This window comes from Kryptolebias marmoratus, linkage group LG9 (genome assembly GCF_001649575.2).
Source record: "Kryptolebias marmoratus isolate JLee-2015 linkage group LG9, ASM164957v2, whole genome shotgun sequence".
NCBI classification, from domain to species: domain Eukaryota; kingdom Metazoa; phylum Chordata; class Actinopteri; order Cyprinodontiformes; family Rivulidae; genus Kryptolebias; species Kryptolebias marmoratus.
The window spans coordinates 21421265-21446566 of record NC_051438.1 but is presented as its reverse complement, the minus strand read 5'-3'; the positions used below and the strand labels follow the sequence as shown (position 1 = coordinate 21446566).

The following is a 25302-nucleotide window of genomic DNA, read 5'->3' as shown; positions in this document are numbered from 1 at the left end:
AAGAGACATGCACTAAGCCACCTAGCAGCGCTCGGCTGATATTAGGATTGTACCCGAGACTCACCCTGTCCCTTTTTGCTCCGCAGATCATTCCACGATTCCTCTCACTGTATATATTCAGGACACTTGTAAATAAACTGCACTTACCTTCAGCTGTTGTCTCTGTGTCTGGTTTTGGTCTCGTTCATGGACAAATTACCTTGCGTTCTTGACAGGTCCAGGGTGGTCCTTTAGCTGTTCCGAGGTCCAGGCTAGTCCACAGAGGTGATCGGGTCTTTAGTTGTCTCGAGGTCCAGGCTGGTCCATAAAAACTGTAGAATATCATTCCCATAGAATATATTATAAAACACCAGTTTATAAAAGTTATCTAAGGAAACCAGCAGCTTCGTTGTTCAGCGTAGGCTAGCATTTTGCTACATTTAGCTTTTAGTTAGTCTAGTGGTTTTTCATTTTTCTTTTTTTTTTTCATTAAACTCATTAAGCCCTCAGCATTCAGACAGCATTTTTTTTTTTTGCTTTATTTTTTATATGAAGCGTAGAAATGATCAGTAACCAAAGAATGATTAAGAAGGATTCTTTATAAAAAAGACAATCTGTGAGCAGAAACTTCCTCATGCTTTTAAACTTCAGATGACTTCTGGTCGCTGCGTTCTCCCCCCACAGACTATTTCATCTCACAGTGGGCGAAACTCATCTTAATTAGTGTGGATTTCAATTGGGCTTTGGTAAATTACCTCTTTTTGAAGCAGGCGTCTCCTCTCCACACATCACTGCACAGTAGGAAGAGACTGCAGCGCTGACTTTTAATCAGTGTTGCTTACATGGTAATTGTAAGGCGGCGTGTGCATTTTTTAATCTTAATTTCATTTGATTGCGTTTAAATGCAGCAGATGCTCTTGTCAGAAAATGAGAATTTCAAACACAAAAGACAATCTTGCTATAATTTATTGATTGCTTTTTTTTCAGGGATTTTTTTTGCACAATAGCTTAAACAAAGCAGCTGCCACAAAAATGTGAATTCCTCCAACATGAATGCCTTTATGTTTTGATCGGTCTATTTTTGCTTTTGATAAATATATAAAAAAAACTGATGATAATGTGTTTAAAGGTATAAACCGATACTTTTAAAGCTTCTTCAGCTGAACTCTCCCTAAGCATGGCTGTTTCCCTGTCAGATAAACTAAAAGGATTGCTTAAATCCAAAGCACGTTATTCTATTAGGAGTACTTAATTTAGAGTGTTAGTGGACTAGATATCAACTCTGGTTCATTTTTATTTCAGTCTAAAGCCCAGTGGGGTCCTGTTCACATCTGCCTGCTCGGTCTCAAAGCCGATCTTCTGTTCTTGAAGCAAATGAAAATTTCAGCCTGTTTTAGTCTGCAGAAGGTGTTCATGAACTCAGTCAGCCGGGAGCGGAGTTTCAATCAGTAAAGTTAATCACCACTTCCCTGTTTGGCTTATGCAATGAGCTTTAACATCCAGAAAGAATTAGCCAAGTCTCACAGTCTTCTGTTTTGTTTTGATTTTCTCCAAATTTTAAAATCTTATTTTTTTTTTCAGCTTCTTTTTCTGCAGCAAAGTACTGGCGTTCTTATTTTTTATTTATTTATTTTTGTTGTTCATCGCCATCTTAAAAATAGAATGAAAAGAAGACAGAGCTTTTAAAATATGAACTTTACCAGACTGGTATTAGTCATAGACATAACTGAGCAGATAAATCTGAAGCTGGAGGTTTTTGTGCACACAGATAGACACATTAGGATTACTAATAATAATAAAATAAATAACATTTTATGAGGTTTTTGCAGCTGCAGATTTTAACTTCCTTGGTAAAAATCCTGACAGAAGGAGCCAAACTGAGATGAAAACAGAAAGTCTTCACAATTAGCTCATCAGGATGTTTCCTGTAATCTGTCCCAGCCTCTTTAAAGACAAAACTGCAGCTTTGTCTCTGCAGAAAAGTTTTATTTATTTAAACCTTGTTTTCTTCACGTGTCAGTGTTGAGACTATTTAAGGATGTTTCCAAAACCTGAATCAGCTCTTTTAATAAATGGTTGGAAATATTTTTAATGAAGGCTTTCTGTCCTGTTGATGTTCATTTTTCTTTCTGTCTTTTTGGTCTTAGCTCCCCTTTTATTTGAGTAATCTCTGCATGTGTTATCAGATTTTTTTCCTGCTGTTCATTGCCTTTTTTTTGTTTTCAGCAGTGTTTTGTCAGCAACTGTGTGTGCATACTGTATAAGGCCTTGTCATTCCCTCCATGCGCTTGTTCATCTTGTTTACTTATCCTGACAGCTTTATCTTTAATTTTCATTCTTCTGCCTCTGTTTTCTGCTGACTGTTTGAGTTTTTGTTTGTTTAAACTTCAGTATTTTATCCTTCTGCAACACCCTGCAAGCTTTTAGGTCCTTTGCTTTCACCACATTTCTGCATTTGGGTCCAGCTATGAGAAATATTTCATTTACTGTGAACATACTAGATTTGGACACAATTTAAATGTATAATTAAACGTCCTGTAATGAACCAACGAAGAATAAGAACATTTTTATTCTGCACATGTCTCCAAAAGCTGACTAAAACTACTTTTTGAATCCAGACAGATGCTTAAAGTTAGTTTTGTGAAATCCTTATTTGTATAGAAACAAGTGTTTAAGATAAACAACCACTGCAGCATTTATGGCCTTAATAAATAAACAATATCTTCTCTGAATGGGGCGTTCAGTTACATGAGACAAAACCATGTTATACATGACCTGTTTTATTCAACTAGCTCGGACATTTGCTTCATGTTCCCTTTAATCCTTTAGTACTTTAGTACATCTGTTTCTGAAAGTAGTGATTTTATTTAAAATCAGTGTTTAGGTGGCAGAGGTAAAAGGCCGTATTACGAAGCAGAATTAGTTACTTTCTCACCTCTGTGAGTTTATTTAGCCCTGGATGTGTGCAGTGATCTACCAGATTGATACAAATATGTCAAGAGAAAAGAAAATCTTAGAGAGAGCTGTAATTTGTTGGATCACAGTCATCATTTTCAGATTCTGAAAACACATAACCATTATTCAGGAGTTGAAAGAGTGGTTTTTGAGTTGAGAACAGAATGAAAACCGTTCCTTACCTGATGCTAGAAAAAGCCAAACAAGCATCCTGTGAAGTAATCAAAAAACACCTCCCCCACTTTCCACCACCCGTGAGGACGATTTCAATATCAGCTGAGCTCCTGTTTCGCTGCCAAACTGTATATGAAGCCAAAACGAAATCTTAACAGCACGTAAATATAACTAAATGCGTAGATGCGTGTTTACTCCTGTGATAAAATGCTTCAGAATTAAAGACATATTGATGTACAAATATGTGGTGCATGAGAACAGCAGTGTGCAGTCATGGTGGAGGGATCAAGGGGGAAGATGGCGGTGGGAGGGCAAGTCAAAGTCTTTTCTTGCTCCTGGTGTTCTTTTGGTCACTTCCAATTTCAAATCACAGAGCTACAAATCTGCAGACAAAAGAAGTCTGGATAAAGGCTAATGAGGTTTCGGGGGGGCAGGATAGAAAAAGTTTGACAGCCGCCTAATCGCAGCAGGGAAGTGGAGGGTACAGTTGACAGTGTTGGAAGTCTCGAGTGTGTGTCTTCTTGCAGAGTGTGTGTATGTGTGTGTCTGCTTTTTAAAAAGTCAATATTTAAGAGTGCTTATGTGAAAATGTATTTGTGCCAAGCCCCTAGAGCTCCTACAGGCTCCCCAGCAGCGTGTGATGGTTGAAGCTCGGCTTGCTCAGAATCAGGATAGGACTGGGAGCTGGAATGTGTGTGTGTGTGTGTGTGTGTTTCCCTCTGTCTCTCTTAGCTGGTGGCTGTTGGGGGGGGATATGGGACAGTGGAGCACAGCAGTAAGGAGGCAGTGGTCCAACCTCTGCTAACACCCATCAGGCACAAAGCCAAGAGGCTGCTGCTGCTGAAGCAAGCCAGGATACAAGACACACACACACGCAAAAACTCCTCATGCATTCACACAAATTCACAGAAATACTCACAAATACCCTGAAATTGTCTCGAATTCACATGTCATTTTCGCCGCGGGCCTCCCGGTTACAGATACCGAGCCGCTGTTGTGGTGGCATTTGTTGCTAAAGTCAAATCAGTGTGGCACACAGCTCCCGAGTTCTCAGTGTCTGCTTCAGCATTTGCCAGTTATTTCTTTTGTGTGTTTTTTTTTTTTTTTTTTGCCAATGCATAATGTTTTTTATCGCTTCTGTTAAGTGTTGTTATTGTGGGTGTAAAAGCATTACAAATTGTTGGCTTTAGCCTGCTGACAGAAGGACGTGTTTGCAGTTAGAAAACAAAATTAGCTCCATTTCACTACGATCACTCCATCTGCCACAGCAGAGATAGATTTTAATTTGACGTGCTGATTTCTAAGAATGAAATCCTATGGCTTATTGAGAAAAAAAAAAAAACGTGATACATACGGTAGCTACAGTTTATAATCTTTATCTCCTTTCTCCCATGTTGCTCTAAACCAGGGGTCTCCAATCCTGGTCCTCGAGGGCCACCATCCTGCATGTTCTACTTGTTTCCTTGCTCCAACACACCTGATTCAGTGGTTAAATCACCTCTTCATGTTCTGCAGAAGCCTGTTAATGACACACTGATTCAAATCAGGTGTGTTGGAGCAGAGAAACAAGTAAAACATGCAGGATGGTGGCCCTCTAGGACCAGGATTGGAGACCTCTGGTTTAAACCATCAACCACAGCAGTGGTTTTCCCGTTTGGAGTCAAAACTATTCACAGCATCTCCAGATGAATTCAAGAGCATCTCAAACTACTTAAAGACAACAACATAAAAAAGGAAGCAGGTCCTTGTTTCTAGTGGTTCTTTGACTTAAACAACTCATGAGCCTGAATGCAAATATGACAAGCTGTAAAGGAAGAAAATGTCAGGAAAAAAGTGTTTTTGTTTCCTTGTTCCTGTTGTGGTTTGGTTGCCTTTAATCTGAAGTCATACAAAAGGAAACAATTCACAATTCCTTAGTCTTCTGTGAATCCTTCAGCTCAAGGTATCAGGAAAAGGAAAGAAAAGAAACCTCACACATCACATCTATCTCATCACTTTCATGTTAAAGTCCGATCAGTGAGGGCTGCGACTGCTGGAGATTAGTTTGCACATAGCATTCTCAAGGTAGTCCTCCGTTTGCTCGTGCGAGTCGTGAAGGCTGGAAGTCGCTTGAGCTTTAAACATGCACAGAACATTTGTGCAACAGATTTTCTCTCAGAACAGTCACAGACTTGTTGCGGGTGTCTCATTTTAGTTTTTGTATTTCTCGAGCTGCATTTTGATGCCTTTTGACCTTTTCTTGTTTTATTAGCCGAAAACCTGTTTTGGTTTTTAACACTGTGAGCAAACATGATCCTGCGCGGTGGCGACAAGGCCGGTTTTGTGTTCCATCTCTGTGTCGCTGAGCGGTTTATATCCAAAGAAGTGAGAACACCATTTTTTGTGCATTGGTCATAGAGAGTAGGTTGAATGGCATCGGGCAGATGGCCTTTTATTGGGGAAAATGTAGGTGTAAGCAGGAATGTCAGAAGACAGAGAAGGCTTTGACTGAGACAGAAGACATCCGTCCCTCCCCGTGCCTGCGCCCGTCTTCCCATCTTCATCTTCCTCTCTTTTTTGCTGCATGTCTAAATTTCTATTCCCTGCCAAGCCAACCAACAGACTGACTAAATAACAGCAGCTTATGAGTGATAACAGGTCTGCAAGTGTGTGCTGCTAAGGTAGGAAAGAAAAAAACCCTATATTTTTATGTAGCTGTTCAGAAATCAGATGAAATCCTGGTTATCTTACTGTTCCTCAGAGCTATCTGAGCTGCAGTCTTGACTTCTTTAGATTAAATTCAACATGTAAATGTGGTGTAGCAGCACTTTGACTTTGATCCTCTGATTCTTTATCTGCACAGGTAAATTGTCTTCCTTCTTTGTTGTGAAGCTCGCCGCGTTACCTTTTATCATCCTCTGCTCTTTTTGATTTGAAATTCATACATTGTCTGGAAAAATGTATTTTTTCTTTTTCAGGTTGTTTTGGTTTTAGTGGTTTTAAGAAGAAGAAAAATCAAAACAGAACTCGAGAAATTGCATTTTTACAGAAAATACTGTGTGAATGTTGAGAGCTGAAACCAAGTTTTTAAAGCTGAAAAAGCAGAACACAAACTAAAAGTAGCAAAGCATGAACTAAAAGCCAAAAGTAGCATAATGTCAACTAAACATAGCAAAACAGTAACTAATTGCTAAAAGTAGCAAAATTTGAACTAAAAAGCAAAAAAATTCAGCAAAAGATTTTAAAAGACTCATTAAAATCAGCAAAAGGTTATCAAAAAATAGACAAAGACGAGCTGATGTGGTGATTTGGCTTTTTCTGGGTTTTGTTTTAGTTCTCTGGTTTGTGTTTTGGTTTTGTTTTCTATTTTTAGTTATCTGGGTTTTGTTTTCTTCTTGGTTCTGTCCTCCTTGTGTTTGTGTTCTCATTTCCACTCTTCCCCAGTCATTCATTTGTCTGTTAGCCACGCCCATCTTCACCTGTCCCGAATAAGTAATCATTCTACCTGTTCCCACTCACCTCGTTATCTGCAGTCTTAAAAACCCGGTCACTCTTCCCATACCTCGTCTAAGGTTTGTTTGATGTTTGTCTCTTGTTTGCGTCACTCTGTGTTCCTGGTTCTCTGAGTTTTGGTTCCATTTATGTATTTTTATTTAGTTCTTGTCAGTTTGCTGCCACGTCAGCTTTTTGTTTTCGTTCGTTTCCTTGGTTCAATAAATTAGTTTTTTCTTTCTTTAATATGAGTCTGCATTCTGGGTTCGCCTCCGTCTCCACCGTTCCTGACAGCCGAAAGTAGAAAAACTAGCTTAAAGGAGCAAAATTCAAAACAGTAGCTAAAATGTAAAAGTAGGAGCCAAAATTAGAGTAAATATGATGAAGCAGATTAAACAGAGAACATTTTTAATGAGACCCTAAAATATTTAAATGGGGAATATTCGTAGGTAAAGTTATAAAAACCAAACGTCATAGCACCTGTCTCCTGAATAAGCTGAACCTTTTGATATAATTAAAAGCTAAAATAGCACAAAGAATGCTAAAGTTGTAAGACTGCAAAAAATATACGGAAAGATAAAACATAAAAAAAACAGGAAAACTATGGTGTGAATACAGAATTATGTGGTCTGTGATTTTCTCATGAAATATTTCTGCAGCTCTTAAAGAGTTAAGATACGATCTTTACAGGAAGCAACATTAAAAACAGAAACGTGAGAGTCAGCAAGATGAATATTGCTGGTGTCACTTTGTGGCATGTCAGCGAACCCTCAGCTGTTTTTTTTTTCTGCATCTTTAGAAAAAAAAAACAAAAAGAAAAGCTGTGCTTCCTCTTGGCTGAGCAGTGCCACATCCAATCATGACTGTAAATAATGCATGTTTAAAGCTTGACTCACGGTGCTGGAGTGAAATGGAAAAGACAGAATGACTCAGAGTCTCGCTCTCTAAGGTGGTCCGCACCTGCATGGTGCTGAGGCTTTTATAGGAAGCTGAGACAAGAAAGAAACTTCAATGACTTTTTCAGACAACCTTTCCTTTTTTTTCAAGACTTAAATGTAAACCTGAGCAAAGCAAATGACTAAATGATTTAATATTTAAGTTGTTTTTGGCTGCTGCTGAAGGAGAAACAGGAGATAATGTTTCTGATTTGGCAAAATATGTCATGAATGAAACTTTAAGGAAGTTGTCACTGGATGTACATCTGCTCAGTGAATTTGAGAGTTATTGAGCTGAGGTTTGGTGTGGTAGTAGCTGAGAGTCATTCACAACACAGACTCCAAGCTCTAACAGATCATGTGAGATTTTGCACGCGGAGTGCACAAAAATAATTGACCAAAACGGCTGCAACCCTGTGTGGCGGGCGATAGGCATTCATTCATGTGACCTTTAATTATGATACTTTGATTCCTGTTTTCATGTGAATCTTTGTTCGTCAAAATATGAGACCAGAATAGAAACGGGAGTTCCCTGATGACCTTTCTGTCTTTATTTCTTTTTTTTCTTTCATTTCTCACTCCAGAAACAATCCTGTCTCAGTTTGGTCTGTCACCCTCAGGGTTTTCTTTTGATGCTGGCATTGGTGCGGTTGATGGTTGTCAGCGTTCAGCTTCACATCTTTGAAAGGGCAGATTTTTTTCCCCTTCTTCTTCCTCTTCTAAGCAAACAAACAAATATGCCTCCACTTTGCTCTCAAAAAACCTTATTGTGTAAGGCGTGGCCTCTGTTGCCTTTCTCCCAAACACTTTATCGAAATGAATAAAACCTGTCAGCGGAGCATAAAGGCCTCAATTTCATTACTTTTCCAGGATTGGAGCTCAAGTAAGGTCCTTGAAGTGCTAACTGCACGCGGCGTCCCATGTGACCTCTGAACACCGGCGAAGAGAAGGAAGCAGGGAGCGTGTGAGGGACGTGCACGGTGCTGCTGATTCATATAAGACTCGCCTACACTAACAAGAGCTGTCTGAGTAGGAAAAGGGAGGAAAGGGAGCGAAGAGATAACGGGAGACAGCAGTGGGGAAAGAGATGGCGATGATTCATGTAAAATAGAAAAAGAAAACCTCCTCTAGCTAATCTGAAGTGAGGTAGTCCGTAGGACAAAAAAAAACTGGAACGGTAGAGAGAAGAATGAATGTACAGCAGAGGGAGAGGAGTATAAATAAAGAGGCAAAGACGGGTAAAGATAAAGAAAAAGGATTAGTGCGCTGAAAGCAAGTCTTTCTCTCCTTCTCAATGGAGAGCCGCTGATTCAAATGTCGACGCAGCAACAAAAGTTTTCTCCTCTTAATTTATTTTTGCTTCACTTTGTTTCAGACAGCCTCATCCTGCTGATAATTCCTGAGTTAAACTTACTTCTAAAGTACATCTAGGCTATTATCAAACAAAATCTGGTCTGAAAAGAAAAGTTTCTTAGACGTCTAAAACAAGATTAAGTTGTCAAATTGACATGAGGTGCTATGAAAACATATTCACCCCCTTACAGATTTCTTTCTTTTCAGATCATCAAAGAAATGTTAATATGAGACAAAGATAACCCGAGTAAAAACAAAATACAGTTTTTAAATGATTTCATTTATTAGGGGTACAAAGCTCTCCAAACCAACCTGGCCTCATGTGCTGCTGGGCTTCAGATCATCATCCCGCTGCCCCTCATGAATGAAATAATCATTTGAAAATGGCCTTTAGTGTTAATTCAGGTTGTCTTTGTTTCATATTACAACATGTTTGCTGATCTGAAACATTTAAGTGTGACCAAAAAAGCAAAAAACAGAAGAAATCTGTAAGCGGGCGAACATGTTTTCACAGCACAGTCAATATATATGAGATTGGGACGAATAAAGAAGCTCTGCCTTAATGGGGGTCAAACTGCAGGTCTTTCCAAGTCAAATGCTTCTTTTATTCTCCTGAACTAACCAGCTGCATAAACATTGACAGTTCCACAATATTAGACCCTCTATGACTGAACCCGTTTATGAATTTCAGTATGAAGTACCGGGTTTGGACTCTGTTCAAACAGGTTGGAATAAACCGTGACCTTTTGGACTTGGATAAAAAAAGTTGTCTCGATAACTGCATATCTGAGTGAGTATTGAGTACGTTCTGTGTACATTGTAGTAGATCGATGTCTGCAGCTGTCAGGGTTAAAGGCTGAGCTCTGCTGCAGGGCTGAATAAATTATTTTGTCTAAAAAAACTCCAAACCTGATCAAACACGCATGGATCCGCTGGTCGTGACGAGCGTGGATGTTTGTCAGTAATATGTGGCTGAACATATAAACAAGGAGGCTCAGCTGATGCTTAAAGGTTATAAAATAAACATCAACTATAGTAAACGCCAGACAGCCCAATGATGAAACACCAGTTTTTATCAGGATATGTGAACCTGGAAAAAGCTCCCCTCGTTGCCACATCTTTAAAAGTGTGTGTGTGTTCGTGTGTGTGTTTGTGTGTGTGAGCTTCCTGCTTGGTATTTTTGCTCCGAGGTCCATCAAGGGGATTGCACTTCTTCGTGCTGCCTCACATGCCCTCACACTCTAAAAGTCTGCAATAAAAGAAGCTTTTTGTCTGCGTTTGTTTCGCTGAGTTTAATGGAATGGAATAATGGGATAAAACCACTCGTGTCTCAGGTTTTCTGTCTTACACACAGGACAGAGTTATTAAATTTGGTCGGATTTGTTGAGCACATTTGTGTGTGTGTGTGTGTTTGTGTGTGTGTGTAGTGTTTCACATTTTAAAAATGATTTTTCACTGCTTAGATACTTCATCCTTTGACCTTTCTGCTGTGAGCCTTATTAGGTAGACGTAGGTGTGCGAGTAGGTGTTTGTCTGTCTGCCTGTTAGCAAAATACCCCAACCAACTGACCTAAAAAAAACACACACAAAATGGCTTTTACTCACAGACAGTGACCTAAAACTTGGTGTGGCAGTAGCTGGCACTGAGCCCAAAAACCCACTCTGAGCACTAACAGATTCTGCAAAATCATTGGTGAAAATTTTGCTGTTAACTATTTGCAGTCAAACACAAAAACGACAACCTCTCGATAAATTTTACAGACATTTTGCTAGAATCTAGTGTGGTTGTAGCAGAGCGACACTCACACCACATACCCCAAGTAATACTCATTGCATAGATCATTATTTACAGCTTGAGTCTACCCTATTTGTCTGTTAGCAAAATATGTTGTGAACCACTGGACAGATTATTATGAAACTACTCAGTCCAATACAGGATGGCCACCACAGCTAATCGACATTAGCCAACACAAAAATGGCTATAATTTTAGTAAATTTTACAAATATTGAGCTAAATTTTGACGTGGTAGTAGCTGAGATTTATTCCTAGTGTGACACCTCGCAGTATCACATGAGATCACTCCTAATGTTGTTTTTAAGGTTTGCTCCATCATTTCTGAAGATAAGATCATTTTGGCATGAAAGGCGGCGGGCGACATGCATCACTTAAAGGAATGCTGGGAATTTAATTAGAATTGAAAAGGAGGCAGGGCAAAGCTTGGTTGTACTTGACCTTTTGTCTTGTCTCAGGATGCTTTCGTGCATAACTGAGTTCAGATCTGCAGCACCTGACACTGTAGCTGCACATGTGTAGGATGTCACAAGAGACCCAGGAAACAGCTGGTGTCACGTTTTGTTCAGTATCTACATGCTAAATAATCCCGTCCTCATCTGCACCTACCATTAATAATCTGAGGAGTAGCTTTAAAAACGGTGGCGCTGTAACGCTCGCCTCTTCCTTGTCTCTGTGTGGGTTTTTCAGCTGCGGGGCGGCCCTCGTGGCCGGGATGCCGCTGCGTGCCATGCCAGTCCACGGTGGACGGTGAGGGGCAGGAGGAGGGGACCGAGTGCCGGAGACTGAGAGGAGGCAGTCCGCACCAAACCGGAGACATGAACCTCTGCTGGAGCGAGATCAAACGCAAGTCCCACAACATCCGGTAAGAAAGAGCAGAAACCCATCAGAAAACACAGCCGAATGGAATGGTGTTCTAATTTCTCTGCTTTCTGCCACATTGTCTCTTCTCACATCTGTCCTGCCTGTGATTGGAAACAGATCTTTCAGTTGTCAAAAAAAATCTGTTTGGCTTATCTGAAAAAAGTCATAGAGTGCTGTAACAAACAAAGGACGTATGACGCTGCTGTGCAGTATGTCGTTCAGCATTCATATTCTGCTGGCATGGTTTTAAAATTATCACTCAAGTGCAAGAACTCATTTCATCAACAGCCTGTTGTCCTCGACTCCTCTACAGTTTAATTTGCGAGGGACAAGGACGTTAGGACAAGACATCAGGAGAGGAATCAAGAACGTACAAGCAGAAAGTGATGTATATAATGTGAGGAAGAGAAACAACTGCACAGGTTCTGAACCCCCCTCTGTTGTCTGGATGGAGCTCTATGACCCCAACAAACATTTATAAATCTACAAGTTTCAATACTCTGTATAAATAAGCTATTTTTACTTAATGTTCCTAGGTATTATTTTAAAAACAAAACAAGCTTCAGTCAGTTTTTATTTTCGGTTTCTTCTTTGATGGCTTGCTGTTTGCCATTGTTGTCTAAGACGAGCATTGTGCTGCTCTGCCATTTACTGAATAGGATCTCAAGCCGAGCATCTTAATTAAGTCAAAGCTAAGACGGGATCGGGGCGGCTGCAGCTCAGGCGGTCTAACAGTTTTCCACTATTTACAAAAGTGGTGCCAACCGATGGCTCCTGGGCCGTCTTTGACCCGCAAGTCCATCCCACCCGGTCCAGAAAGTATTAAACGTTTCATGAAAAATCTTACAATCCGATACGGGAGCCAGTTGTTGCCCAGCAGTGCTTCAGCCAATCGGAGCACTCGCTCCCGACATGTGATCAGGCCTGACTCAGGTGCTGGAACACAGCAGGGAGAGAAAAAGCAGCTGAAATCATTGTTGCTGCTCAGCTCACTAGGATGCAATGAGCTGTAAACAAAAACCAGAAGTTCAAACTTTGAGTCTTATGTTTGACACATTTATCTTTCCAGTTCTCAGCAGAATGCAGAGCTTTATTTGACGTCGATGATTTGGTTTAGATGGCTGCAAGAGTTTCACTTTTAGACCACATTTAATCTGGCTTTAGGGACAGTTTAGATTTCATTTCGGCTCATTGCCTCCTGAGGCCTGCCTAGTGAGTATTGAACGCCTGAAATGGTGAGGTGTTGTAAGAAAATAATGAAATGCTGCACCTGTAGGTGTTAGACTAAGTTAATTAGTTGAAATGAGTAACCCGAAGCTAACGATATTAGCATCAGTGATTTGAGTAGTGATTAGAAGTACAACTCTACGCTGCTTTTTGTGCTTTCCATCAGGTGTCAGTCTTCTCTAACCTGGAATATTTACGGCAGTCGTTGTTCTGAAAGTTATTAGACATTACCTTACAAGCGTGTAACATTTACAATTACTTCGTAACTTTTTTTTCCATGTTTAACAGCTATGTTTAGTGATTCACAAGCAAAGTCACACAAGAAAAGTTTGGCAAATGCCATCTATTATGGCAGCCGGATTTGTTATGGATCAAACTGATCCTGCAATTAATACCAGAAACATGGCAAATCAAAAGCTGATACCACGCGGAAAAATTCTGGCTCTGCAGCGATTTCTATTCATGAACATTAAATTCAAAGGATTCTGGTTCAGTCTGAAGTGCTGCTGAAACAAATCCCTTTTTAATTTTTCTGGCTATTGTTTCAATTTGTTGTCATGTATGTTCAGAAATGATAAAAATATGAATGTGTGTATGTGTTTGAAAGCCTACCACACCGGGAAAAATTAAGATAATTGTGTTTGCATCTATTCAGGTTACTTCTCATTAGTTGTTGTAGATTTTCCATCTTTATTTTTACCTGCATTCAAGCATATTTAACAAAGAAGTTGTGTCTACTAATGTAAGAAAATGCACATTTCACTTCTTCCTCTCCTTGCATTAATTATTGATATGATATGGGTAAATACTCCTATTGCACAAGTCACACATGAGAGGTTTGCCAGTGTGAAGCAATTACAGGGTGTCCATGTTATTATTTAAAGCTTAATTGGAAATCGTGCAGGCTCGCTGCATCATTTTCGTTACTTTCAATTCAACTGGCATCCTGTTTAGACAATTGCCCCCTTAATTGCTTGCTTGACCCTGATGTAGCTGGAAAACAGGAAGGGGGGGCAGTTAAGGAAGGATAGTTGTTAAATTGGGTAAGACAGTTTCCCCTGCAGTCCTGCATAATGAGATCACTATGCATGGCCTGCAGTGGCTGTTTATATCCAAACTACGTTCTGGCTGCATCGGGCGGAGACAGGAGGAGAGGAACACGGGAGGACGTCGGCGTTCGGGGGGTGGGTGGGTAAAGAGAGACAGCGAGGAGAAACTGACAGCTGGTATTAAATCATCGCACCGGAGTGATGTAGAGAACTGAGAGGGGCAGGATGAAAACGGGACTGAACGAATGAATGAATGAATGAGAAAGAGCTTCGCCGAATTGCTGTCTAACCTTGAGGATAAGAGCTGTCCAAAGGAAACGCCTGACTGCGTTTGATGCCGGTGGCTGGACAAGTACAGACAACTGGTTTATAATGACCTGTCGTGCTTTGATTGACAGTTGTCCAAGGCTTTGTTAAAATAAAAGTCATAGCTGCTTCTTTATATCCTTTAAACTATCCAACGTCATCCCTTAGGCTATACTGAGGCTTGCCTGGAATTAATTCAGATTGTTGTTGTTGCAGTTATTTCTAACGAAGGCTAAGAGTCTAATATCCCGCTAACAGCCGTGCCAGACTGAAATGAGGCACAAGTGCTGTGAGCTAAATGCTAACTTGGGCATCTTAAAATGCTCACAGGGACAAATTCAACATATGACTAATGAATAGAGAGCCTAATGCTGAAATACACTTTAATGAAGAAAACATCTTATTCACTGAGAATCACTGAAATCAGTAGCCTCTCTGAGATATGTCCTTGCAGATACGCTGACTGTAGTTATTTTACACTAAAACCATCTGCTGCTTTGAGTGAGGGATACAGTCTGTTTCAGGAGATAAGAGGGGTGGAAGTGTAAGAATTAGGGGTCACAGTGTTTTTTACTTCGGACTGGGCTGAACTGAACTGAGCTTTATTGAAATTAATTGGACTAAAAAGGATTGCTTGTTTACTTTTGATTTTTGTTGTAAATTGTCATCTTAATTGAGTTTTATTCATAATAAGACCATTGTTTCTATCACTATTTTGGTTCGGTTTACTATAAAAAGCACATCTTCACAGTAATTTTACTCAACTGTTTGTTGTCTATAATTTGTAAGCCTTGATTTTTGCATTTTGCTGTTGCCATAATTGTTTTTTTAGCTACAGAAGTGATCATACATGAACATAACCATAATGCTACTTTGACTACCAAGGAAAAACTAATAAAATAAATGATGAATCAACTCAGTTTGAATGGGACTAAGGTTTGCTCTTAAATAAACCTCTTTGCCCGTCTGCCCTGATTTCAGTTCGTGTCTCTCTCATTAGCTCTTTGAGTCAAGCTAATTACTCCCCCATAAACTCTAATCTTTGATGGCTAATATTGACCTAATTGACCAGCAAACTGACGAAGACAGAAATTAGTTAATGGGGTATGGAAAAAAAAAAAAATTGAGCTCTACAGATGCTCTGCTACGAGTTTAGAACCAGATCAGCTTCAGAGGAAAATGTGGAACAATCTAGTCCGTTGGATCCTGTGAGCATCAGAATCCACAGAAATCTTTCTGCAAAAGGAAACTTATTGATAATAAGTTAATAGTTTGAAATTATTGGGCTCCACATGATGACACTGGTTGTTGTTGGTCAGTGTGGAACATCGTCTCCAGTGGTGGTTTTATGTTTGTAGAAAACTTCATCCAAGTCCTTCAAAACCACTTTTATCACCTCCCACCATAAAAAGCGGTCATTAATGTAATCGTCTATGTCTTTGTGCGTGTGTGTCTTTGTTTGTTTGTTAGTAAAATATCTCATGAGCCACTGGGTGGACTGAAAGGACGCAGTCATTGAATGTACGTCTTCAACTGTTTAACTTTTATAGTAAAAAAGCCGATTGACCATAGCTACAAAATGGCTACAACTCAGCCAGTTTAAGAGCTATTCAGCTAAAATTTGGTGTGGTAGTAACTGAGAGTCATCCTCAATGCGTTCTTTGAGCGCTAACAGCTCATGTGCAAGCTATTTGTAAGTATTTTTACTTAAAAAGGTTCAGTTTTCAGAGGTTCACATGGAACTAAATATTTTGACATCGTTAAAATGTCACCTTTTCCTATAAATGAGGAGATTTGTGTTGGTAAGTCATTACTGCAGAATAAATAAAAGATTTAAACGGCTTCTTTTAAAGTTTGCTGATGATATCAAGATACCAGTGTGTTTTGTTTTGTGACCAGCCAGAATACTTAAAAAATACCACCACTGTTGTGAATTTATCAGGGTGACAGAGTTGTTTTGCCAATTCGACTAATAATGAGTTTGTGTTTGATGTTTTTTTTCATATTTGGTTCAAACAATCACAAATTTTTCACTTTCTACTTGTATTGTCTGCTGCTCCCTATCCCAGCAGAATATCACTAGAAAACCAAAAACTATTCTTATTCTTGCATATTTGTCTAGATTATTCTCGTGTTTTGATGTCGAACTGCAGTAACAAGCTGTTTGTCACTGTCACCACTGAACGATGAGGGACATTAATGAAAGATACATTAATTGCTGCAAACATCATCCTGATACGGTTCATTCGTCTGTAACTAACTTATTGTGTAAGAAAATAAAACGAGGGAGCATGGGAGGTTGTGAGAATTAAATGCTGTGAAGTTAATTCCATCAACGATCAATAAGCGAAACGTTTTGCTGTTTATTTGTATTTGTTCGTGCGCTCCCTCAGATAAAGTTAAACATGAAAGATAAAATGTGTTTAGAGCAGCTCTCTTGATTCTCTTCAATGAAAATAATAAAAATTCAAGAAAAAAAAAGAAAATAATGATCCCTGGGGAGCTGTCACAATCTCTGCCTTTATTCTTGAAAGCTCCCTTTCAAAGTGAGAATTTGCTTTTAATCCAACAAATCTATTTGCTTTTCAAAAGATATTGATTGCGATTTAAGTCACCTTTTGGGAGAGAAAAGGATAAATGATGTTCTGCATACTGATTCACTCTGGTTCCTGGAAAAATGTGTCCGAATGATTACAGCTATTTACCGGCTTTTCCGTCGACGACCTGCTGTTCGCAGTTTGTTGCAGAAAATGCGACTCCTGTTGGACTAATTGGGATGAAATGGGATTTAGGCTTCCGTGTTCCACTTAGACATGGCTTGCCTAATTACAGCCTAACAAATCTGCTTTATGGCTGCATGCTCCATCAGCTCTGCCACCAGATGGTCAGATAGCTTTACCGTGTCCAACGATGGCCATAACTTTCCAATACCTCAGCATATCTCAGCTCCTAAAGTACACTCAGGTTGTATTATCCACCGAGAATAGCTGTGATGATTTTTTTATTGCAGCAGTACGAAAAAAAAAGCTTGTTGAATAGTCAAAAATCTCTCAGAGTTACACAGCCTCCGATATGCTGCAGATATGAGCTCCTCCTTCAGATTTCTCATGTTGATTGCAGTATCAACCATAAACAGGACAATGTAGGGCATTGTCGGGGTCCACACTGTTCTGGCCACTGCTCGGCTCTGCAGAGAATTATTCACACAGGGTTTGGTGTGGGTTGCTCAGTCGCATGCTCTGAATTGTTTTGCTCCATGTCTCGGATAGCTGCAGAGAGCCAGCCGCCCACGCGGAGCATCTGTCTGAGGGCAAAGGGGGACCTCGGAGTCTACTTGTATCTCTGTGTCATTTCTTTAATGTTCCTGTTTTTTGCACACAACTCTGTCTGCTGGCACCCATCTCATTTAAAAGTTTTTTTTTACTGCAAGTCACTTTCCATTTTACTGCGTTTTTTTTTGCCCTTCCCTCATCTTTTGCTGTTGCTTTTATTATTTTTTTTTAACATTTCCACCTTCCACCTTTCTGTTTTAGCCCATCCTCCTGTGCCTTATGCAACCTTCTACAGACAGTGTGATCTCGGTGCTAAGCCCATTGGTGTTTTTGTGCTCCAGTTTTTCTACACCCTCAGGTGCACTGCAGTAAAATGCCTGCAGGACGTATTGGGCTCCAATTACACTTTAATTATAATTATTCGTAAAGGTCAAGGGTGAAAACCTAAATCCTCTACAGGCACTAGTGTGTGGTGAGGCAGCTGGGTTACTCCTTGAATCACAGCTGCATGAGAATCATTTGAAGATGGTACATCTGGTTATAAAAAGGCAGAAAATGTGTTTTTTTTCAGCGTTACTACATGAAGTTTGAGCTGCTGAAATAAATTCTGCAGCCATATTTCACTTTTGATGGATTTTGATGCTTAAAGTTATTTTAAGCAGTTTAATACCTCCTGTAATAATTAAACACCTTGAAGGAATGCATATCACCCGCTGCCTTTCATGCCAGAGTTGTAGACTAAGATTATTTTATGCTGAAAAATTACAAAGTTGTAGCCAGTTTGGTCAAATCTCATTGGAAAAGAGATGTCACACTCAGGCTATGGGTTGTGAATGACTCTCAGCTACCACCACATCAGATTTTAGGTGAGTTATTGTCATTGTTGTGTTTTCTAAGGCCAGTTGGCTAAATTCCAAAAGTGAATCAGTCGTAGAGGCACATTTATTGATTGTTTTTCTGTGAGTTTCAATAAGCTCCATCCAGCGGTTCAAACAGACACAAACACAAACACACACCTACACAGGTGAAAACATCATCGCCCGCCTTTCTCTCTACAGTGGCGGGCGATAATTAATCGACGGCTCCCAGAATCCTTATTTCTCTTTTCTCTGAGGGTGAGTGGAAACAACAAAATGTGATTAGAGGAAAGATTTGCATGTTTCAAGGCTACAGGCCTGAACGAACAAATATTAATAATAAAACAAACCACTGTGGAATTATAAACACCATGAATAGATTGACAAATTACCTTTTCACGAGTAGGTGTGTGTGTGTGTGCGGATTTCCAAGCTCACCAGTCATCAGAATTTTCACACTTTGGAAACCACGGTGGGCTTTATGGATGGTTATATTGTTAATAATCAGACTGTGCACACAATGTTCCCAGGCATGCTGACTATTTTATTTACATCAAATTAAACCACTAATACAGAGAAAACTGAAAACAGCTGTTGCAGCTTCGAGAGAAGGTACATTTAGTCTTGTTTAAATGCAGTTCTGAGTGCCAAGAACGACAAACTCAAAAGTTTTCTTTAAGCACATGAAGGTTGATGCCATCAATTACAGATTCACATCACATCACTTCAATTAAAATGGAAGAAAAACTCATTAATTGAAATGTAATGAAAAGGCATGTTTCATTTTTAGCCATTAATCCGCTGCAGCGAGGCTTCACAGGCAGGATTTCTTTTTCCCAAATATCAGCTCTGTTCCACACTCCTCTGCACTTAAATATGCAACCCAAATAGGAAGTGCTTTAGATTTTTGTGTACTTCATTTATTCATCACTGACTCATTGTTTGGCATAATTCACTGAAGAAATCCTACATGACACTGATTTGTAAAATTAGCCTGACTGATAAACCGTTTGGATGATATTATTGGCTGATGACAAGATGGAAGAGGGAAGGCAGCAGCTCTTTTCATGCTTCCTGTCCAAGAGGAGTCGTTACATCACCCTCATGATTGTACAGTATGGAAGCTAAATAAAAGTTTTAGTTAGCGGAGCCTCAGATCCCACAGCAGATGTTGACCAGGAGCTAAAATTGGCACGGCTGTAAGAGACAGTAAAAACACCAGATCGCATGCTTTGCCCAGCACTGCATCCGTCTCCCAGTGGGCGCCACGTTAGCAGCTTTCTGTTTTCAAGCCAACACTGATGAGGCTCTGAGCCGCCTCTGTTTGGTCAAACAAGCGAAAGAGATCAGCGAGCACTTTACAAGGCTGTCTTTGTTGTGCTGCTACAGAACGACCCTCATGTGAAGATACTGGTATGAGAAGAACAATACAAAATATGTTGCTCGAGCATTTTCAAACAGCGGAGCTCAGGCTGACAGGAATAACGGAGGAATGTGGGTCTTTAGGAGGTTGCAAACAAATTTAAATGCATTTCTGGACTGCTGATTATTGGCAAATCCATCCATTTTCTTTACCTGCTCCTTTCTGGGCCGCGGGGAGCTGGTGTCTATCTCCAGAAGTCACTGCACAAGAGGCAGGGGACACCCTGGACAGGTCACAGGTCCATCACAGAGACACATAGAGACAAACGAGACAAACAGCCGTTATTGTATGTACATTGATCCCTTTATAAGAACCCTACTTTAGATCTCCATACCAATTATAGTATATCAATCAGTATGCTATTTAAATATCCCTTTTAAATATTTATCAGTGTTAGACCTCAGAAATTCAGTGTTTGTCAGGCTTTCAATAACATTTATCCTCTGTAGGATCTTTTATTTTTAATAAAAGAAGTGCACTTTTAAACACGCCGACACATCGGGACTTGCACACAGACACATGCTCATAAAAAGCAGAATTACAAGACCGTGCTTAAGATTTTATTTATAGATTCCTGCTGTTTAAAAATAAAATCTATAAACATGTGTCAGTGGAAATAGTCCTACCTGTTCAGTGGAGAAACAAACCGTTGTTTTGCTCCTCAGCAGTTATTTCACAGCAACAAGAGCAAAACTCAACATCACACCCAGTGTTGCTGTTTAACATGAATTACTTTCCAATTTAGATTTGCAAGATTAAAGAATGCACATACTTGTCACGCACAGACTTTACTTTTATTTAGATTATTAGTAGTAATTAAGAAGCCAAGTAGGTTTCACTGCTGCTTTGCACGTTTTCTTGGCGTCTCTTTATGTTGATCACCGAAACTAATTATCACCAATTAACAACTTCAATTATTTCTAATTGTTTATTCATTTATGGAACTTGATCAAAATAACTTCAAATACTTCATTTAAATGACCAATCACATGGTCGGTGCTTCCCTGAGCAGGTTTTTATTTAGATTCAGTGTTTGCGGGGGCGGCTGTGGATCAGTGGTTAGAGCGGACGTTCTCCAATGAGACAGCTGGAGGTTCGATTCCACCATGTTGAAGTGCCCCTGGGCAAGACACAGAACCCCTCACTGCCTCTCACAAAGATTTGTTGCATAAAAACAATTTTTTATAATATATCCTGTTTATTTGATGTAGTACTGGGGTACAGAAAGTGGCATAGATTGAAGACATTTCAGGAGACATTTTTCAGAGATTGCGGTTGAGATGATAGAATGACAGATTTCCTGCAGGATTTGTCTAAAGCTCCTTCATGAACTGAATTTCCTGTTTTTGCCATACCCCCAGAACAGGAGCACATTTATCATAAACTGCTGAGAAACAACATGGTTTTTGTGGAGTGATGCATCATCCAGCTGAAACCACAGGATGAACACAACGTTTCTCAGGGTCTTAGCGTTTGTGTCGCTGATTCATCAGGCAGAGCAACACTTTTCTGATCTTCAGAGTCCCATTCAAAGCTGATGAGTGGCATCCTTCATGTTTCAATTGGTTCTAATGAAAAGATTATTTTTTTTAATCCTTTACTCTCACTACCAAGTCTTCACTCGCTTGGCTGGTAATTTTCAACATGCAATTGTTGGGATTATGTTTTTCTGGTAGAGTTTTCTTTTATTGTTAGGCTTTCTCTTTAGCTCTTTGTGTTTAGAATACTTTTCAGTGATTTTTGTATCACTGTCCTCCATTAAAGTCTGTCAGTATTGTTTGATACCTTTTGTTGTGTTTTTTGGTTCAGCCTTTAGTCTCTTGTGTTTCAACTCTTCACACCTGAGTTCAAACCTGCTCATCAGGACTGCTGCTTTTTATCCACTGAAAGTCTCTCACTCGGCTGCAGACTAGTTGATGAAATTGCTAGAAAATGGGTGAATTTTCCACTGAAGTCTCACTGAATTCTGAGTGTTTGCAACCAAGTGACCAACGAGCCAAGAAGCTTTGTTTTGCACAGTTAGTTTTTTAAAAATCCTGGCCTTTGTTTTGTGTGTGCACAACTGCACGGTTTGCAAAGCTGTACTCTAGGCCTTGAATGTTATTTTGTTGCCCACATATCTGCCTTAGCCCACTTTATCACCTCCATGTTGAAGATTTTTTATGATTTGGAATGAAGATGGGCGCGTTGCGAACAGTTTATTGATAATTATTATTTATTATCAGTGAAGTTTGTTTGACTTGGACCTGTTTTCTGTCAGAGGAGAGATCCCATTCAGGTGTCAAATGCAGCTCTTGATGACTGAGGCTATTTTGAGAGAAAATTTGTCGCACAAACTTTTTGTTCAAAATTTAAGAGACATTTTGGAAACTCCTTTGTGAATGTTGTCACCAACTAGTCAGAAATAGTCACAGCTCAGTGAGATACTGGCCTGATCACCCACCCCAGTGCTTAAACTCCTGGTTTCCTTTCTCTCATTGCCAGAACCTGCTGATCTCATGCTTCTAGTTGTTTCCACGCTCCCTGTTTTTGTATGTTTGTTTATTTGTTTCACTTCTTGGACTGAACAACCTTTTGTTTAAGAAGTTTTTCTTTTTGTGTCACTTCTAAAACTACACCCAGGTCCACCTTTTGAAGCTTTGCACCACATTCAATATGACAGAAACATGATGCAAAATGATGCGATACTGATTACTTGTTATTTACTTGCTACCAAACATTAATGAGATTTTGAATGGAACTGTTTAGTGTAAAACTTTACAGTGTTTTCCTGACCTTATCCCCAAAGATTGGGCACCTAAACCAAACTGAATTATGGCAGCAAAGAGAAAATAAAACAAACAATTATTGAAAACAAAACTGAAGCGTACAGGAACGGAGGAAAAGGAAATGAGAAGTTGTTAACAGGAGTCAGATGTTTACAAAGCCTGTAACTCTGAGTTCCCCTCAGAGACCTCCTGCTTGTTGAACCCTTTCATTTGGGGGGTCGTTTATCTGCGCTCTACAAGTTGTTGCCCATTAAAATCTGAATACATCCATCTAGAATCACAGGCTGAGTCTGGCTCCAGCAGTGAATCAGAAATTAGTCACTTTAATTCTGAGGCTTGTGTTTTATTCTCCAGATGCTCTGATCCTTGTTTACCTCCCTAAATGCAGAGTTTGTTAGATTCTGTGAGTGAATGATTACAGATTTGCTCTATTGTGTAACTGACAGGTGTAAATAATGAAGAGGTCAATAATTGACAATCATGTTCAGCTCCTGCCGAGGGGCCATTTTGAAATGATCTCTGCCGAAGGAGTATTTCTTTAGTTACTTCAATCAGCACTACTGTCTGTTTTCAGCACTGCCACTGTTAACAATGAAACGATAATTATCTAGTTAACTGATTAAGTGAATATTGTATCAAAATCAATTCCGTAAATTTATTTAAATGTTTTAACGGTGCAGTGAAAATGCCAACTTAGGCCTTGTCCACACGGAAATGCTGTTTTTTCAATACGATCATTTTTTTTTAATTGTTTTTTTATTGTTTCTAAAAATATTTTAGGATTTTTTTTTTTATTATTCACACTGGAACCTGTTTCTGTGTGGATCCAAGGCTGAAAAGATGAATAAAAAAAACCTCTGCATATTTACAAAACACCGTTTCCATGGGGACGTGGCCAAAAACGTTCAAAATCTGTAAATAAACAGAGAGAAATAACAGTCTATGATCCAAACCTAATAATTTAAATAAATTAAACATACATAAACAGATAAAAAGTGACAGCGTGTTCAATACACGTCAAAGATTTGAAATCGTGTTTTTCTTTTCTCTTACCATACACCAAAATATGTTTACATTTTGCATTGTTAAAATGCCAGCCTTTCTTTTGGCAAAATTTGTGACCCGAGCTGGCAAAGTGAGTCAGAATGAGCTCAGGCTGCAGTGAAAAAATGTGAAAATATAAATTTTTGCCATCATTTGTGTAAAAAATTTGTCCATAAAGACAATATTTAGTGATCCCAGTAACTAAAACAGCAGATAATCTTCTGAATTTACCTTTAAATCAAAGTTTTCTAACAAGTTTGTCTTCAGAAATAATCCTCCTTGTAGCACTGGGAAACCCCTTTGTATAACACCTAGTAGTAAAGCTTAGGGATTCACCTTTATAGATCTAGGGCTGGTATTCCTGATGACATCACTCCAGACCAATAAAAATCAGGTTTTCATACCAGAACTTTGTAAACAAATTTGATGATAAATCACCAAATTTCATTAAGCTACATATCATTTTTAACGTTTTGAGATGGAGAAGTCACAACTGAAGCCATAAATAACATTATTAAGTACAAATGTTAGAAGAAATGATCAAAATAGTCTCTGTAAAGACAACAAAGAAGAAAATATACACATTGGTTGTAGTGGCTTCAGCCCCCGGCTGCTTTCTCGTCCAGATTGGTTTGATGACAAAAGCTGCTGGTCATTTGTTTGTGTCTGGTTTCTAATCAGTAACTGACCAGTTATTGATGTTTGCTGTAGTGAGCCGCAGTGATCAATGACCAATCACTGTGTTACTTTATCCCCCGTTGGTCCTTCTCAAACCCCAGTCCTGAAATTCTCTTTAAATGTGAACATTTTCACTCTCATTGTGAAGCATCTGAATAATAAAACTGACACAATTTTCTACTTTACTAAACTATCTTGGCAACCGTCGTCTTCCGCCAGCTTCTTGCTCTGACAAGCATAACAAGTCATCTATAATGAATGAATATCAGGAAATTTATTCAGGCAACAGAACCCTCAAAGGTTGGGTCCACCCAGGGGACACAGCTGAAGGCAGGGAGTCCCTCAGTCAGTGGTTTATGTCAAAATCTGAAAGATGAACCGTGAGACGACATACTTGAAGGGGTGCCACAGTTCCCCGCTCTCTGATGCACAGAAACGGTGACAAACATGAGCTCGGTATCCACAAACAAACACACAAACCCAATTTGCAGGAACACTGATTCTGACGGAAAACATCCGACATTCAGACACACAAACATGAGCACCAGCCTCAGACAACACTATACATCACTGTTTTATTGCGGCCCTCCTACACATTTACAAAACATATAGTACTCCAGTTTTGTAGTGCTCTCCTGTGCTTCTTATTTGCTATCTATTTTTTCTTCCTCTCAATTGTCTTCTGCATCTCACAGCAGTCGCTCCATCTGTCTTTCTGCGTTGCGTAACAAAAGAACCTCCTCCTTTGTATGCATCTGTGCACACTCATCCTTTTCTGTGTACATTCATGTGTGCGGATTGAAATTCAGCATGGTTTTCATTCATGTCGTTTTGCAGCAGTGCAGAATGTAAAATTGCTTTCTGCACTGTAGGACAGAGGATGTGTCTTTATATTGCATGTGCAGACACATACAAGACAAAAGCGTTTGAGATTGTATATTGGGAATATGCTCTAAAACATGGAAAAAACATCATAAAATGGGTTAATCATAACAGTAAGTTTATTAAAGAGATAAAAAGGTGTGTTCTTATTAGGATTCAGTTGACATTTTTTGAGCTTCTAACACTGACTTTCAACCAAGCTGGAATATAGAAAAAATATTTTATTCGTTCAAGTCATTTTTGTACTAAATAGAATGTATTACAGTTCGTTTG

At 39.3% G+C, this 25302-nt stretch overlaps 1 protein-coding gene across 2 annotated transcripts in view; it reads left to right on the top strand.

Moving 5' to 3' along the window:
- Window positions 1-25302, top strand: part of drp2 (dystrophin related protein 2) — a 174888-nt gene that overhangs the window by 78707 nt on the left and 70879 nt on the right. The window contains exons 1-2 of one of the 2 annotated variants that reach the window (XM_025004232.2): window positions 5630-5768; window positions 11350-11524. In XM_025004232.2, coding sequence (XP_024860000.1) covers window positions 11478-11524 — 47 coding nt within the window. In that variant the 5' untranslated portion in view covers window positions 5630-5768; window positions 11350-11477. Of the gene's footprint in view, window positions 1-5629; window positions 5769-11349; window positions 11525-25302 lie in introns of those variants that run through there. The other variant, XM_017408504.3, reaches the window with a different exon arrangement.